The sequence below is a fragment of the Nipponia nippon genome, unplaced genomic scaffold (genome assembly GCF_047370975.1).
Source record: "Nipponia nippon isolate SJK-2023a ecotype South Korea unplaced genomic scaffold, ASM4737097v1 scaffold_27, whole genome shotgun sequence".
NCBI lineage: Eukaryota > Metazoa > Chordata > Aves > Pelecaniformes > Threskiornithidae > Nipponia > Nipponia nippon.
Window position 1 is genome coordinate 3,790,481 of NW_028262344.1, and position 18,228 is coordinate 3,808,708.

Sequence of the window (18,228 nt, forward strand, 5' to 3'; positions counted from 1 at the left end):
CAGGCACGGCGCAGTCCGGTTCTGCAGGAGGAAGAGGGAACGAACTGTAGGTAGCCCAACGCAGCCAGAAAAAGGGCCAGCGAACAGCGGCAGGGGGGAGGAAGAGACAGAAAAAAAGACACAGTGTCTATTTATATAGTTCAGGAAAAACAAACACCGAACAACCCATTTTTCTTCCACCTAGAAGAATTTAGCGTTAGGAAGAGAGACCGCAAGGCCAGCAACCTCTGCCTCAAGTCGCAAGCCAAAGCAGCCCTCTGGGCTACCTGCCGAGGACAACGGAGGACGCAGCAGCGTAACGCTGTGCGCTGCCCGGGGAACACTTGTGAACACGGTAAGCTCGCGTTGCTGCTTGTTGATGCTCTTAAAATTACAGCTAAAAAAAAAGAATCAAACAGGATTACACATCCACAATGGAATTCTCACTTCATTTATTGCCACTGATTATTGAAGAAAACACTGAATACATCAGCTGTATCTACTTCTACTACAAGGCATCAGAAGACTTCACGTAGCACCGAGTTCACTTCTAGTCACCTTACACACCGCTGCATGCATTAGGGCTGGGGAACAGCCCCAGAGAATCATTAAATTCACAACAGGAAAAACAGAAGAAAATAAAGGGATAAGCAAGAGTATCAGTCTGTAATCTCCACTATTAAGACCGATCAACACTAATTATATAAGAACAAGTAAAAATGTAGCTGTTCTGCAGGCTGAAGTCAGATAAAAATAAGAAACAGTATCCCATCCGTCTTTGTGATTCCAGTCAGGTTAAGCAGGCTGGCAGCTCCCCTCTGCCCCCCCAAAGGCAGACAGGGGACCTGAGCCTTAACAAATCAAGGGAAGCGTTGGGTAATTAGCAAGTCAATCGGACTACGTATAAAATAGCCTTGCCTTTTCAAGCTCGCAGTTCTGTAATGCGTTCGCCCTGTGCTCCTACGAGGCGTTCACGTACAGCAGCAGCAATGCATTCCACGCTGCTGCTCTGCGATACATCACAACTAAGTTCAGGTAAGTTTTTAGTTAACCAACAGAATCCCTGTCCCGAATACAACTGGTAATGCCACCTTGACGGGCCCTCCTCTCAACATCCAAAGTAGCCATTACCTTTCACAGTGATGTAAGAGGAGCTATAAAAGCAGAGCTGACAGGTTTGCATATAAAAAAAGGGCAGACTGACCCGATGGGAGCGGTAGGAACGCACCAGTTAATCAGACCAGTCTTCGGGGTAACGGCAAGTTGAACAGAACACAGAACCGACAGTAGCGCAACACGCCCGGGAACAAAGGACGCAGGTCACACGCAACAGGAGAACGCTCACGTTAGCACGTGGCCGTGGCGAAAGGGGTTAGAAGCAAGGACACAGAAACAGCACCGCACCAGGACGCTTAGCGCAGAGCTAAGGAGATAAGAGTCGCTGACAATGGTATTCTGCAGGAGCGCTTCAGGACGCAGCCCGCTCTCTCATTCTGCTGTCTGCACATACATGAGGTACAAAGAACTAGAAGGAGACCAGAAGAAAGATCTAGCAGACCAGTACGCCGTTCTGAGCAGGCAAACGCCTACATCAGTTCAAAATTTCAGTCTCTTAACCAGGAGAAGGCTGGTTAACCAAGAGAAGAGGTTCAGAAGCAGGACTGTTGCTGCTAGATTGAACGGTTGTCTGTTAAAAGCCTACATTAGAAAATCTTATATATTATTTAAATTGGGTTTTTTGGTTGGGTTTTGTGTGTGTGGCTTTTTGTTGTTGTTGGGTTTTGTTGTGGTGGTTTGTTTGTTTGTTTTTTTTTTTTTAAAAACTGCTAAAAACCAGAGACTTTGCTTATTCTTCATCACTCGACATTTTTGGATCAAGGCTTGATGTCAAAAAAAAGAAAAAAGTAACATTTACAGAAAAAAAAAAAGGATCTGTGACCTTCATCAACAATGGATCTTTCTGTCTTTAAATATGCGGGTATAAATCTCTGCATGTTTATCAGGAGAAAAAGAAAGACAGGCTGATTTTCCTCTCCAGGTACCAGGACAAACGCACCACAGGGCGAAGGATCAACACTACTCAGCGACTGCCCGGGCTCGTTAGCATTCTCATCCCCCCTCTCTGCTCTCTGGGGAAAGTCGGTGCCACTGCTCTTCCTCTCACAGCGTATCTGAAAGACGTGGCTGTTTGCTCTCAGCACCAGAGGTACACCCACGGTGCTGTGCTGCGTTGGCGGCTCCTTCACTTTGGGAATAAACGCAAGGTCCAGCCTGGCAAAAGCCCATGTCTACAAACATAACCTCCACATTGCGTCACGTGCAACGACAACACGCTTTTGTTTTAGATTCGGTTATGAGGAATGGGATAGCCGCACAATTCTTGTCACAGTAATCCAGTGAATGTGCATAGCGATGTTCTCGGATGAAGGGAAAGAAATGGAACGCTTTCTGCTGTCGCTGTCTTGGGGCAACACAAAGCTCTCGGGAGCGCCCAACAATTGCGAACGGTCGTCTGCATTGCTGTACCACTCAAAGCCCATTACGCTAAGAGCTAAGCGCATAAAATAAGAACAGCAAGCACTCACGCACCTGCTTACCCAACTGGAGAAACGGATACGTAGAAAAACTGTTCTGGAGGACTTCCAAGGAATTCTCCAGAACATGCAACTGCTCTCTATCTAATCAGAGACAGGGAGAACAGAGACAGAGGCAATGGTGTAAGAACAAGCTCTACACAGGCACGCATCCTTGTGGTTGTAAGAGCCACAACAGCAGTTCCTGCAGCCAGCTTCAGCTGGACAAACTCTACAGGGAAGGCATTAGCAGATACATTATGTAGTAAGAGAGAAGCACACCACTATTTAAAACAGCAAACTCGGCAGCAGAGCCAGTGCAGAGGCGGCAGCAAATAATCCTTTTATGTACCTCAAGAATTTCCACACATTTACGAAATCTCTGCATCCCTCGCCAAACCTGTAACAGACGCTTAGCCAGTAAACAAGGATTAGTTTCTGGAGAAGAGAAACATCCACAAAGGAGATACAAATTTGCTCAGAACTGGCAAGGGAGGGCTCTCGTCTAAAAGAAACCACACTTCAGCATGCGTGACGGTGTAACATTCTGTGTTCCTTACACGGGAAAACATGGAAACCTTAGGATTTGCTCTGGATCTCTTAAATCATTTCAGTAGGACATTTGGGGCTGAATAAAAGGAGAAAGGCAGAATGAGGCTGGGGAAGAAGGGCACTAATCCACAGTCAGGGCATGCTGAACGTTGATTTGGCACAGGGAAAGCAGCTAGGAGGAATCTGTGGACAAGACAGAGCGGCTAAAGAAAGGCCAGGAGGGCAGGTCACATGCTGCTTATCACAGGGCAAGAGGGAGAAAGCTGCCTTTGCACCTCAGGCTGTGCTGCTGGGCTTTGCTGCGCGTATCATTTCCAGACCAGAATCTGCGAGCCAGTTAGTTCTCAGTGACGTTGCTCAACATCCAGAATTTTTTCAGCACTGTGACCGTGGCTTCAGTTCGTCTTGTCAAACAGCGGTCAGCAGAGCAGCACAACGATCGCACCTGAGCGCCTGCCAAAAGACTGAGAGAAATTAGGAACGCAGTCGTACAGAGGGATGTGCATTTTAATCTGGAGTTCTCTGTGCGCTGTGCCTCAAGCTCAGGTCTCCGCTTCCACGAGCTAACAGCAGCACCTCAGGAAGCCTCAGCCTGCAACACATAAGCACCTGAACACCTTGCATTTATTTCAGTCCATAACCCTGCATGTAAGCAATAGTGTGTCCAGTAGGCTAACCCAGCGCTACGAGACTCCTTTCCCTTCTCCCTAGGCAAGCAAGTTAAGTGAAGACTAGTTTCTTTAAAAGCTCAAAAGAATATTTTAAAGTCTAGATGCCTCAAACATTTCCGCCTGGTAACACAAGGACCTGAGATGTTTAACAATGCTGCAAAGAAAGCAACCGGCCCAGCAGATTTCAGGTTCTCCATGACTGGAGGTTTTTGACAGCAGCCAACAGAGACAGGAATAATGGTTTAAAAATTCCACTTCAAGACCAGAAAGGGTCTTCCGAAGACATGTACCCCCTTTCCTTTTCCCATTTGCTCCAGGTATTGCAGAGCTCGACTAGAACATCCTTGTCCGATTTTGAACTGGAAATCCTACGGAAAATTGTTAGTCATGTCTGGCCTGTGCGACATTCATTCTTCTACAGTCCCATAAACGCGTAGTATTGCAACAGCACCAGCGATAATGACTGCATTCTATAACTATGTGCCAAGGTGCAACTTCAGCACTGGAATTTAAGACATTTCTGCCTTTCGTGTTTCTCACTAGTCTTAGGTGTTCCAATGATATATTTTTAAGCAAAAAATCTTGGAGCAGTTAGCTGTGCAACTAAGCACTCGGGCAGTCTTTTTTTGGCCTGATTTGTATGTTCTGAAAAGCCTGCCTCAACCCGTCTGCTGGCTAGCGGGGAGTCATAATACATTGTTTTGTGTAACCAATATTAAAAGTTTTTTATACTTTCATCTACTCAGCGGGGGTGGGAAATAGACTTCTAGGACTCTCCCCTTCAAACATACATTTGAAGAGAGAGACATAAGCATACAGAGTCTGAGATCTAAGCGCTGTAAGAATAATCCTATAATAATGATGACACTTAATTTACGTGCTGTAAGAATAATGCTCTCCTAATACAATTCTTCTGGTCTCCCAATATACGTGAAACAAACTGGTCTCATACTGAAGCTTCAGAACTATTTTTCTTAATTGTGCAATGCCAGTACTAATTGACTACCATGGCCAAATCTCATCTGTGGTTATTTATAAAGTGCCTGCTGCTCACACAGATGCTGTAGATTACATACTCAAGCAAGTTATGCCAGCAGCTTAGCTTGTATTAGCAAAATGTTCATTTGGGCATTCCAGGATGCTCTACAGACATAATTGCTCAAGCTCCATTAAAAAAATAATTGAAAAAATCATACATATTACTTAATGAGACAATTTGCAACAACCACACAAAAGCAATGGTTTTGCTTCCAAGTCTTTCAACCTCAACAAAGTAAAGAGCAAAAAAAAAGTTATTTCCTCCAAGAACTGCCCAGTTTTTAGATATTAAACAGTGATGTTTGCACAGAGTATGTCTGCGTATATGACATTAAAACATGGAAGCATCAGAACTCTGCTCGTCTTTTGCAGAACTACAAGAAACAAGCTAAGAAGGCTTGTTCGGTTTGAAATATCCAGACTTTTCTAACAACGATCACGGCCTCAGGGCTACTAAAATTATTAGAAAAAAAAACCTAATAGCCTGATCACGACAGGTGTTATCAAATCGAAGCACGTAGCCTTTTATAAAAGGCTAATATTGTTTTGTCAGACTTCCCCGTGACTCCAAAGAACCAGCATTGATTTTGATTGACAGCCACCATCTTCAAACCAAGCTGCAAGAAGTTTAATACGATGCAAACTTTGCCTTCACGTCAGAACTTTCTGCTCCTCAGGGGTTAAACAGAAACCTGTGATTTATCATCTGATAGTTTTTTACTAAATCCCAAAGCAAAGGACAACATGCATTCTCCAAGGGGTCTGACTGCCGCACCACCTTCCCCACAGGTTTTTCCAGTATCCCAGCCCATTCAGTTAAACACAGTAAGTATTTTAATCAGCTTGAGGCGGGGAGAGGGAGGGAGGGAGCGGGAGACAGAGATCAAAATGAGATCTTACAGGATTTAATCTTCACTACACATTCTGTGCTAGCGCCATGGACTTGCTTTAAACATCAGTAACGTACGCTTTTTGCATTAACAGCCAAAGAAAGAATATGCACTTTGTATGTTCATAAGAAGCCGTGAAAACATCTCTCCAGGTTACAAACCTAGACAAGCAGTTATTCACTCCGATCCTTTGGCTCTCGATATTTCCACTGGATATAGTCAAAGATGTCTTTTTCACATTCTACTGGTAGGGCCTCCCCAGCAACTCCTGCAAGCAAATTACTTCAAATTACTTCAAGTTGCTATTTGAAAGGTGGAAGGTCTGTACGATCCCAAAATGCCACATGCATTGCAAGATTAAGACAAAGCTGCTCTAAGTAAAACAGACTTAAAACAAAACACCCCCCACAGACCTTTTCATACAGTGTTTAGGTGCAGGTCTCATTAGTGCCAAAGGAAATAAGGTAATGAATTAACTCTGGGGCCATGTAGTTATGCAGTTAAATATATTTATATTCATGTGTGTATATATATACATATATATAAATATATATAGGCAGCCCCCCTCCAAAACAAAACAACTGAAGGACATGACATATCTTGTTAAGAGTGGGAAACCACGTATGTGCTGTGCACGACACTGAAAAAACAATCTGTAGGTCAGTAAGACTTTAAGCAGATTAGGTGGCCCGAAGAGGTAACGCTGTGCCACAAAGCAAAGCATGTCACTAGAAAGAGCACTCTGCGTAAAGGCCCAGACTGACCAGTGACACCCAAGGGACGGATTGTATACTCGTTGATTGTGAAGCCCATTTCCAGAGCATGAGCTCTCATGTTCTTATTGAATATATCACTTCCGGTGAAATACAGTACACCGCAGTAATACTGATCTTTGGGGATAAGCCTAGAATAAAAGTGGAAGAAAAGTACAGATTTAGAACAAATGTGTAACAAAAAATTTACAAGCCATTTGGAATTCAGCCACTCGGACACCATTCTAGGTTTACTTCCTATTTACACGCACACATTCTGCAACTCTGTACGTTTGCTTTTCCCACAAGCCAGATGCAAGAATGAAAAGAACCGCGTATCAAAGAAAGGTTCAGCACATCTACCCTGACCCAGGAGTTACTGGTGTTCAGCCACTGCACGGTTATGGTGCTTGCGCTCCTGCCAAGAGTCAATGTCAAAGCAATATGATAAAGTAGGTCACAATTCTGAAACTGGATATAAAGTCATGATTTAAAATACAACATTCTTGCTAGTACCCTGTTGTAGATACTGCCAGTTGTACAGTGGCTTCCATACTGCAAGGGAATTAGAAACCTAGTAAACGCCATGTTCTGAACGTGGAAGTAGAGATTTAAATGCCAAACTTGATGCAAATGCCTGCTGTGTAGCAGACAGCTAATGCAGGGGATTTGGGGTTTTTTTGGTGTGTGTACCGGATGTCGATTCTCCTATGTGGATAGGCTGTTCCATCTTCTTTATCTGGCAGCTGACAGACGCCCTGTGAGGAAGTAAGGAAAGCAAGAAATTCAAAATGTAATTAAACAGATTTGAGATCAATCTTCACCTCCCCACCCCTAAACAACCTCTAAACAATCCTCAGCCAACCTGGAGAGCAAAGTTAAATTCCTGCTGAACCAATTAAATATTTTACTAGAAGAGCTGGATGTCATAGTACCATGAATCACTATTTCACACTGCTAAGGGGACTATAGTTCAATGTAGCATGTAATCGCTTCTTAAGTTTTTATTACAGCAGGAAGGATCACAGGACTTCTCATTTCCCATTCCTCTGCCCTAACTATTATCAGGCTCTTCAGTATGCACAAACATCAGCAGGCTAAGGAAAAGGCAGACAAAGGTCATAGAAATTTAAAAAATAATTATTTTTTTCCTTGAGAAATCCTCTGCCACTTTTCATTGCAAACTGCTTTGTAATCTTCATGCAGTTCACACATCAGCCTTTTCTTTTCCCCTAGCCTATGCTCACCTTAAATGACAATGCAGTAGGGGGGAAGGACATGAACCATAAGGAATGATGAGAAATGGTTACATACTAAACTGTTCCACCAATTGCAGCTTCAGGCTGAGTCTTCTCCTTCTATTCTTAGCTTTGTTTTGAAAGCTTAAGATTGCTTATGCTTTAAAGTTACGTTGTCTGTCCCCTTATCCAGACTTGCTTTTCTCAGATTCTCAGCTGCAGTCATATTTCCTTTCTTACAACATTCCTTTCTTAGCTTCCACTTTGAAGACAAGAGCTATTCCACAACTATTTAAGACCTACAGGATTATACGGAGCAAATGGTCAAAATATAATGAGCTTGTCGAACTGGGAATGCAAACTGGGAATGCAGAGTGTCTCTGCTTTTGGCTCACAGATGTGCATTTAGCTTTAAACCCATACAGTATTTACCCTTAAACCATTTGGCAAGAATGAGAGCGACTTTCACTTATTCCTCCTAAAGATCAAGCAAAAAAAAAAAAGCCATCAAGTTTCATTCCCTCTCAGAATGCAACACAAACTAAACTGAAGACATTCTCAGAGTTCTTTTAGCTCTTATTTTAAGCAAAACCAAACCAGCAAACAAAAAAATAAAATAATCAATAAAAATAAAAAAATAAAATCAAGTGCTCCAACAGCCCCTTTCATCTTGGGAAAGCAAGTATCTTTAACTGTAGTGTTATATATTTAAGTGTTTATGCTGTTCAAAAGATTAGCTGAATATAATTGCGTTACAAAAATACTCAGTGGACGATGGGTAACTCCAGGTTTGCTTCATTTTCAGGCAACAATATATCGACGGACCACCTCCGCAGAGAGCGGTGGTTCAAACTGTTTTACTCCGTGCTTATATACCTTGTCTTTTACCATCATCTCATATAGATCACATAACATGTGTCTGTTCTGAACAGTCAGACATTTCCAGGGTGTTCAGGGCATTTAGAACGTCTCAATTTGTTCCCGTTTCAAAGTCCCACTTCTCTTTTCTTCTTGCTTTCCTTCTTTCAGGTTGGCTTGTCACAAAGGTCATCTCAGCCAAATTTCTTATTTGATCCTCACAGTTTCTTTACTTCGTCTCCATTTCCACGTATACCTAAGTTATTTCTAATTCTTATCCCTATGTACTTAAAGGTGAATAATTATCTACATTTCAATCAACCTTTTTACTTATTCCCTAATTTCTATTTAGGTAGGCAGATTTTAGCCTGCCTCTGGGTTGGGGCTGTACAGGGACAAATGAGCAGTCTTGCATGAATTTAATAAAAATGATTGATGTTGAACACCTGCAAGCATATAACCCATGTAATTTATATTCTACATTGTTCTTCTTAACCTAACAGCTTAAAGATTAAAACTTATTATGCATATAACTCATTGTTAACATTGGTATCTTGATTCTTGAATAGAAATTCCTAAGTCATGGACCTCTGGTGAACCCTCTGGCAGGAGCACTCCTCTGAGCTTCCAGGGAATTCCACAACGCCAGGGTATGAGGGTGGTGAGGCACTGGCACAGGCTGCCCAGAGAAGCCGCGGATGCCCTGTCCCTGGAAGCGTTCAAGGCCAGGCTGGATGGGGCTTTGAGCAACCCGAGCTGGTGGAAGGTGGAACTAACCAGTCCTCATTTCCACTCGCTGTTGCTTATGGTTCTACACTTCTCTGTTACAATTAACTTTTAACCCGCCTGGAAGACCAGGATACCTGGGGCCTGTAAAGAAAACTAAGGAAAGCAAGAGAACAGCCAATCCACATGTTTAAGAAAAAAAAAAAATTGCTGTGAGCAAGGGACCTAACAAAATGAATGTTCCTGTAATTCAGTACTTCCTTTAGGCATCCCACACATTCCCTACTATATCCTGAGTCTAGCAGCTTATCCATTAAATCTGCTCTGCAACAAAACTGACAAAAAAGGAGACAAAAGTATGTTATGTATTAGACAAAACAAGGTAAACAGAGGCCCAAGATCAAAGACAGTGTTTCCAAGATCTTGACGACAGAGCTACAAAAGCAGTGACTGGTGCAACTGAAGAAGTGAGGTTGTGCTAAGGTTCTGGAGAAACATCAAGCAAAACAGAGACGCAATTGGCACTGTGTGATGAAGATTATGTCAGCGGGGCTCAGAACTACATAAATACCTGTAGATTTTCTAATACTGAAATCTTACCATGAGAGATTCACTAAAAGTTAACTGCACAAAGTTTTTATGGATGAAATTCAAAGTAAAAAAAAAAAAAAAAAAAAAAAATCACAACTCCAGCAGTCCAAACAACGTATCTTGTATATATCCTGGCTTCTGCCAGGAAAGGTAATCGCCCCAACATCCCTCACCAGCAAAAAAGCCTTACCATGAATTTGGTGTCACCTTTAGACAGCACATCTGTGACAAAGTGGACTTTTTCCAGTTGTTCTACAACTTGACGCAGAAGTTTTGACTAGAAACAGTGACAACACAGAAGAAGAAATTATTTCACAAATAACAAGAACATCTTACCCATTTACCAGACAACGGCCCACAGAAGTACAGGACATCGCTATAATTATATGTATTATTGTACATGAAGTTTGACCCAGAGGGGGAAAAAAGATAACAATGATATTGAGAAAAAGCTAATAAAATTACAGTTGTGCAAGGTAAAAAAAATTTCCACTGAAATCCCCATGTCAGATTGCTTTCACTGGAAGTGACAAAACTAATTTCTTGGTTTGAGTTTTCAACTTTTAAGCAATGAATCTATAGAAGTGACACAAGAAAAAGATCATGGCTACATGAAGAGATACTTACTCCACCTTTAAGCTCTGCTTTATCCAGCTAGCTGTTACAGTTCTATGTTGCAAAAGCACATGAATTCCAGCGGGTGGGGGGAGTGTGTGTGAAGGGAAGAGGAGGGACAGAAGGGTAAGAGTAAACACACTGAATAGTTCTGCAAGAGGAACACAATGTAATACATGGACCTGAGAAGCGATTACAACTCCTCAAAATACAACAGGGTGATCCAAGAGAAGAGGTTACTATTATATTAACAAAAAGATGCAAGAAGGTGCAATACCAGCCTGAGACTACGTATCTTCTGAATTTAAACATACCCTTGTGGCAGTAATGCACAGTACTGATCCACAGCAGCAGAGAAACCCACCTGTTTGGATGATTCCGATGTGAAACTCGGATGGGTTAGGAGAACATCCATATCGCCACTTGACTCTGCTCCTAGGCAAGAAAGAAGAAAAATCCCTCTGGGTATGACAAAGTATACTAACTTTGGTGAACATCCATCTAACCTCTTCCTGTAAACATGTTTTTCTGGTAGAAAATAGTCAGTCACTCTTCAAGATATTTGCAAAAAAATGATCTTAAAGTAAGAGACCCTGGTTCTTCCATCAAAAAGTTTATATCCCCGCATATCTCAGAAAATACCCAAGAATTTCTTGCTGTACTCTACAGCAACGAAGCACAAATGTTGTTAATGTAAAAGCAAAGCAAACAATTCACATGTTACAATATCCTACTCTTTACGGGGGCGGGGAGGAGAAGCAAGGATTTACGCAGGTGTTTCGTCACTGAACTAACCAATCAAGACAATACTAACAGGAAAAAGCCAGGGTCCAGCATTGAGTTCCTCTCTAGAAGAACAACTTATGTAGTAATAAGTCTTGCTTATCGGCCCAAAATAAACTAACAAGATCACAGAGTACCAACCTCGTCTAAAACTGCCACAGACTGTAGCAATATAGTCTGGGTCCAGCTTCTTTACCTCTTTCAGCACAATTTCCTATGTAAAAAGGGAAGATGTGTGTTTAGAGGCGTCAGTCATTCATGGGCCATCAGTGCCTCACATCCCTGATAAAGACATGCTTACCTGCATCTGCAGCATTTCTTCTCTTGGAATTCTTTTCTCAAAATCTTCAAAATATCTGCATACATAAATATAAAAGCGTCTGAAAGACTGGCAAGGGTAGCATCTTAAAATTTTAGTCAATTAAATGAGTAGCAGAGGAAAGAATACAAATTGTATTACCATCACATCACAAAAAGCTCCCCATTCTCACCCAACATCTTAGAAAACATCTTGCCAAGCAATAGTAAAAACTCAATTGCATGTTTGACAATGCTTAGAAGATGGTTTCATTGCCTATTATTTCCACTACACATGAGCAGCTGCTACAAGGTGGGAGTAATATTACTGTATGACCAATTGGTTTATATTTACATAGCCCTCTGAAAATACAAAAGGTTCCTGACAAAACTCAGTCCACCAGCAATCAGGAGGAACAGGTCCCTCGCCCCTGGTCAGAGGTGATCTATGTTGGAAAGAGCTAATTGGAAGCTCACAAGTCAAATACAGCTCCCGATATCTTTGCATGCAGCTGTAAAAACCAGACTGCCAGCATGCTGCTTGACTGTGGAGAAAGAGAGGCCAGGTGAAACAGCAAGGCACCGACCAGCAGGCGCATTCTTCACTCCTCCAGCACCAGAACCATTAACAGCAGCCGTACTGCAGCCTCGGAGCCGCATGTTCCCCAACACTCATTACCCAACCATTCCAACCCCACGCTCTGCAGCCAGAGCTTCTAGATATGGGACTCCCCCCGCCCTCACCCCCCTCCGAGAGCTGCAATGGAACTGGGGACAAAAAGACCACCATAGAGCACTGAAACCATTCTTTCAGCTCAGCACTTACCGGAGGTTCTGAAGCAACATCTGAGCACAACGCTGGAAGCAGACCCGAGGGCAGGGTGTGCACTAGCAACCTGGACAGGTCAGGTGAGTTTTCTTACCCTCACTGAACAGTGAAAGGTTTTCCCTTGAATGCTCACCCGTATAAAGGCACGCACACTGGTACGGGGCTCAGATGAGCAGTGGGAACGTGACAATCATTGTGTAACCCTTCTCACTCACTGGCAAGCAGTTTGTCCAGATCACATATTCCACATCTCTGCCACTGATGGGGAAACACTAGAGCTGGCCCCACGCAGAACCAATTCAGATACAGGGCTTTATTTGGTTCACTTGCAGCTTCTTGCAAACACAGCTATAGTTCTGCCAGAACTGGCACGCTGGAACAGCCACTCGGCAAGCAGCATTCAAGCAGGTAAGTACTGAGGGACAGACACACATTCTGCATGGCATTCTCAAGTTCAGACGTGCAAAGGTCTTACCTTCCTCACAGCACACGACAAAAAACAGCCTGGGCCACTTTCATGCAGATTCCCCAGAAACATCATTGCAACCTTGCTAAAGGGATTCTCCATGAGCTAACTGAAAGAGCCATTCGAAATTAATTTCCTTCTGGACGGAGACTAAGCCTACTGAATTTCAACCTCAATGAAACAAAAACTCTGAGTAACTGCTGAAAAGCATGTGGAGCACCCAGAGAGAAGAGAACTTCACTTGGCCTGTGTAACCTTACGTCACATCCTGGTGTCTGAAGGAGTCATTACAAAAGCCAAGCACTTGCACCCAAGAAAGCTTACTTCAACCCAATTCGCTGGTGATGGGTCAGCTTGTGCTCATTTTTTCTTAGATCTAGAAGAATTAAGAAAAACAAACAAACAGAAAAGTTACTTGAGGACTGAAAATCTTACAGTAAGTTTCCACCAATGCAAAGATGATGCACGCAGAGAACACGTAATAAGAAAAAAGCAACCTCAAACACAAAGGAAGAGATTTTAAACTGACTACTCAACAGCTGACAGGATGCACAGAGCACTTCTGATAAAGACTTCAATAGACCATTCACCTCAAAGCCAAAACCCTTGTTATTTTCTATATAATCTCTAAGTACTTTATTTTGGATATGTACGGAATGACTTTAGCCTGTGCACTAACTTTAGCATCTTAGACGCTCTCCTCAAAGCCTCGGGTGTATCTGCTATCACGGTACCGTTGTGGAACAGGCAGCTTGACAGAAAACATCACTGGAGTGTAAACTGAAGACCCAAAGTTACACTTACCTTCTAAAGTCTTAACTCCTTCCTCGACAAACTTCCTAGCAGCAGCGGGACTGCAAAGAGACAAGGCAATCTGCCATCAGGAACAGCAAGAATCTTACAACACTGAAAAGGACACTAGAATTCACTGTAACTGCCTAGGTTCCTCAAGGCCAAGACTCAAGTCACTTCTGATGCTTACCCTCTTTTCAGCACATGCGTTTTCAGTTTGTACTTTCAGTCAGCAGAGATGGCTATCCAAGGTTTGGCCTGCACGTTTTTAGCATTGATATAACTATATAGCAATGCATAATTGTAAAAAATAAACAAAATCTCACCAAATAGGCAATACTGCTTTAGACAACGATACCGAAAGCATGATAAGAACTACTTTAACCACCATCAGTCTCTGAACCAGCTTAAGGCAACAGCAACACAGAAGTGTCTTTAGACCAGCACTTCAAAAAACCCAACAAGGCTCCAGTTTGCAACCTACGGTACAGCAGAGCACTCCCAGCTCCAGTCCGGCTGGAGAGTTTGCCTTCGGCACAACACTTGAGTGAATGGCTGAACCTTTTTCCCCTTTAAGGGTTTGCCGTCAGATTAATCTACGTGACTGTGCGGGAAAGAACAACGTTTCAGCTGTGAGACAGGCATTCAAGTAATGTTATACCCAGATACCTATCCAGTATCTCAAACCGCTGAGAACCACCAGCCCGGAAGCATAGTGCCTTCCTGGGGAACTACTCTCCAGCTACTCTGGAATCCCACGGTTACAGCTCCACCATCCTTAAAGGCTTTGAATCCATTTCCTCAATAAAACTCTTACATTACAATAGAATTGTCAGATTTTGACCTGCCATTTACTTCTTTTCTTACCCTTCTCTGCATCTCTTGCTGGATCCCAGACCAAGAGAGGCAACTTCCACTGTCCTGAGACAGGACAGCACCCAAGCTTCTCCTTCTGCATCCCATCCCAACTTCTCAAAGGCATTCTCAAATCCCAGTATATCCTCAAACTTTGAGCACGTTTTCTGTCAGAATTACTTGAGAATGATCGCATTCCCTACCCTCAGCCTCAAGGGTTTCAAACATTGCACAAGAGCTCTGATGGTTTTGGTTTTTGGGGGGGGGGGGGGGGGGGGGGTTTAATTAATTTTTTCTCGTTTTGTTGCCTGTTTCAGGGCTCTACTACTCCCTTTACAAACACACGACAGAGCACCATTGTCCCTGGGCCCAGCTTCCCACCAAAAGTCCCAAAGGGGCTTCTCACTTCCACTCTTCTCAGTCTTTCATGGTTCCATTCGTGGCCAGCTCCCCTCTCCTTCCCCTCTCAGCCTGCACACAGAAGCTTCCCACTTCCACTCCTCCACCGCAGTCTGTAACTGCCGATTCCATACCCTTTCTTCTCAGCCAAACGTGTCATCACAACTATGGCGTCTCAGTGTGGGCACTACAGCATCAGCTCAAACTCGTTCTCTTCATTATTTGCAGTCACCCAAATTCTGTTCATAACTCCACCAAATAAACAGGAGAAGGGAAAAAAACCCCAAACCCAACAAACAAACAAACTTTACCCAATGCCAGTAACGCGTGTCAGGAAATTGATAGATGCACTTGTATCATCTTGTCGAATCTACAAAAACAAAACAACACAACCCAAACCCTTTACTCCAGTTGCAATAAACGAAGAAATCTTGATAAAACAGCTTAGTCATATTCGGCTTTGGAGGCTCACTGCAAATCCATGCGAAACAGTACCAAGGGTAGTACTGTGTCTCACAACAACGCCGTATGCACCAAGCCTGACAACTGCCTAGCTACCCACGCTAAAGCAACCAGCATGGTTAAACCACAAAACTCAACAGCCTTCCAGAGTCAGAATTCCGCTGCTCACAGAAGACATTCAGATGCTGATTACATAGCCTAAAATATTTTCATAAATAGACAGTTTTGAGGCTTTGGCTGAGCTTCTCATTCCCTGCTTTCTACTTGCCATAGACTCCTTGTCCACAGGTCTTAAGCTTGACATCAGTCTCTCCAGGGACAACAACAGAAATGGCACAAAGCAATTTTACAAGTTACAAAGAAAAGCAACTATTGAGAAATAGAGTACAAGGAAAAGAAACCCACCTTTTCCAATTTGCGTAGTTTTCCAGTGGATAAGAACTCATCTATCTTCTCTGCTATTTTAGCACCAACTCCATCCTAAGTATCGGTGGGGGCAAGGGGAGACAAGTTAACTTCAAGACCACTTAAAGTCATTATATCTAGAAAAAAAGGAAAGCTCCCCAGAATTTAGAGCCCAGAAAGAACTATGACGCCACCGAGACCATGATGAAATACTGGACCGTAAGGGAGCACAAGAATTCAAGGGTACAACACAAGCAGCATAAACCCTGTAATTCAAGGGCTATATTAAAAGTTCCCCCAAAGCAATAATTTTGAACAAGGCTTTGATTATTACTGCTCAAGTTCCCCGAATGTGCTGAAGCAGTAACACAGCGAAGGGGAAACCTGCCACAACAGAAGCCTTTTGCGGGCAGAGACTCAGCTGGAGCCCCCAGTTCCAGCTATGAAACCCCCACAGCAGCCGCACCGTGTCCCGGAGCCCTGACTCGGCCACCGGGCAGAGGAGCTGGCATCGGCGGGGCCAGCCTGCCCCCTGCTTCCCGGGAGCCCCCAGCGCCGCTGCCCCAAGGACCTCCCGCCGGCAACCTGGGCACGGGCACCTACCAGCTTCTTGGCTTCGGCCCCGCTCCGTATCTTGCTGGGATACCGGGAAATAACCGAGGCTGCTTTCCTGCAGAACACCGCCGGTCAGCGCCCGAACGCGGAGGGCGCTGCCAGCCCGGCTCCCGCGGCGGCGGGCCGAGCCCCGAGAGGGGGCCGCCGGCGGGGAGGAGGGAGGCGGTACCTGTAGGCGTTGTACTTGTGAATGGCCCGGTTCACGTTGCGCTCGTAGTTGGCCAGCTCTACGGGGGGAACCGCGGGGAGAAGCACGGTGAGAGCAGCGGGCCCGCGGCCCCACCGCCCGCCCGCCCCGCCCGCCCCCACCTACCGGTGAGGAAGTCGGTGATGCCCTCGTTGGGGCTCTCCTGGGGAGCCTTCCGCTTGCTCATGGCCGGCACCGGCAGCAGCAGCCACCGGCGGCCCAGGCCGGAGACACGGCAGGAAGCCGCTTCCGGCGGTGACGTCACAAAGCACGGCCACCCTCAGGACGCACGCGCGGCGCCCCGCCCTGCGTCCTCTGCGGCGGGGCGGGGCGAGCGCTGAGGGGGGACACATATCAACACGTACTTATTAGTGTCCATTAATAAATACTGACGCGCGTAACTGCTGGGAGCGAGTCCGCCACGGGGCCCGCTGCCCCCAGGCTCCCCCTCCCTGTGGCGCCTCAGGAGCCACCGCTGGGGCAGGGGCAGCGGCTGCCGGCCCCGGAGAAAGGGCCGGCGCGGCGGCAGGGGCCCGGGGCGCGGCAGTGGGCAGCGCTCCGCTCCGCTCCCCTCCCCGCCTCCGCTTTTCGCTGCTGCGATACAATTCCGCTGCGGTACTCGAGAGGAAAACGCCACGGCCCCAGCCCTTCTCCCAGAAAGCACAGGCACAGGCCGCCGCTGGCGCCCCAAGCTTTCAGTCACCCCCACGCCGCGCAGGGAGCGGCGCCCAGCGAAACGGGACAGAAACCACGGCCTGTAGAGACACCGGAGAGACGGAGCTGAGGCAGACAGGCTGCGGCCAGGACAGCGCCGAAGCAGGGGCTCGCCTCACTCGCGCTGGCTCTCGGACACCACAAGGGCCCCAGAACAACCCCGAGAACAACTGCTCTGACTGTTAAAGACTGAGGCAAAGGCGGCGTTCGGTACCAGAAAGGCATTAAGGAATTTCTTCCATCTAATTATGCATGAACGCTTAACAAGAAGTGCCGCTCGTTTTCCATCGGTTACCATAACGTATACAACACATGCGCTGAAATCAGCGACTGTCGTGGTTTAACCCCAGCCGGCAAACAAGCACCACGCAGCCGCTCGCTCGCTGCCCCCGCCCCAGCGCGACGGGGGCGAGAATCGGAAGGGTGGAAGTCAGAAACTCGTGGGTTGAGCTAAGAACAGTTTAATAACTGAAGTGAAATGAAATAGAATACTAGCGATAGTAATAATAATAATATAATATACACAGCAAGTGATAGACTATACAATTGCTCACCACCCACCAACCGATGCCCAGCACATCCCCCAGCAGCGATCGCTGCCCCCCGGCCAACTCCCCCAGTTTCTGTACTGGGCACGAGGCCATAGGGTACGGACTAGCCCTGTGGCCAGTCTGGGCCAGCTGGCCTGGCCGTGCCCCCTCCAGCTCCTTGTGCACCGGGCTGAGCATGGGAAGCTGAAAAGTCCTTGACCAGTGTAAGCACTACCTAGCTACAGCTAAAACATCAGCGTCTTATCAACATTATTCTCACCCTAAATCCAAAACACAGCACCCTACCAGCTACTAGGAAGAAAAATCAACTCGATCCCAGCTGAAACCAGGGCAGTGACATAATTAGGAATAACAACTGTGCTTCACAAGGCAACCTGGGTAACTCCCAGC

General features: G+C 45.3%; 1 protein-coding gene across 5 annotated transcripts in view; it reads right to left on the bottom strand.

Annotated features, from left to right (window-relative positions):
* Positions 1-409: 409 nt before the first annotated feature.
* Positions 410-18,228, bottom strand: part of POLB (DNA polymerase beta) — a 31,447-nt gene continuing 13,628 nt past the window's right edge. For 2 of the 5 annotated variants that reach the window (XM_087762930.1, XM_087762929.1), the window contains exons 3-18: positions 16,700-16,910; positions 16,556-16,613; positions 16,375-16,441; positions 15,772-15,846; positions 15,216-15,274; positions 13,663-13,712; positions 13,183-13,234; positions 11,568-11,622; positions 11,408-11,480; positions 10,848-10,918; positions 10,059-10,145; positions 7,149-7,213; positions 6,972-7,010; positions 6,468-6,607; positions 5,865-5,971; positions 410-3,557 (exon numbers count right to left, since the gene is read on the bottom strand). In XM_087762930.1, the coding sequence (XP_087619056.1) occupies positions 5,877-5,971; positions 6,468-6,607; positions 6,972-7,010; positions 7,149-7,213; positions 10,059-10,145; positions 10,848-10,918; positions 11,408-11,480; positions 11,568-11,622; positions 13,183-13,234; positions 13,663-13,712; positions 15,216-15,274; positions 15,772-15,846; positions 16,375-16,441; positions 16,556-16,613; positions 16,700-16,760 (1,047 nt within the window). In that variant the 5' untranslated portion in view covers positions 16,761-16,910 and the 3' untranslated portion in view covers positions 410-3,557; positions 5,865-5,876. The other 3 variants (XM_087762931.1, XM_087762932.1, XM_087762933.1) reach the window with 3 other exon arrangements.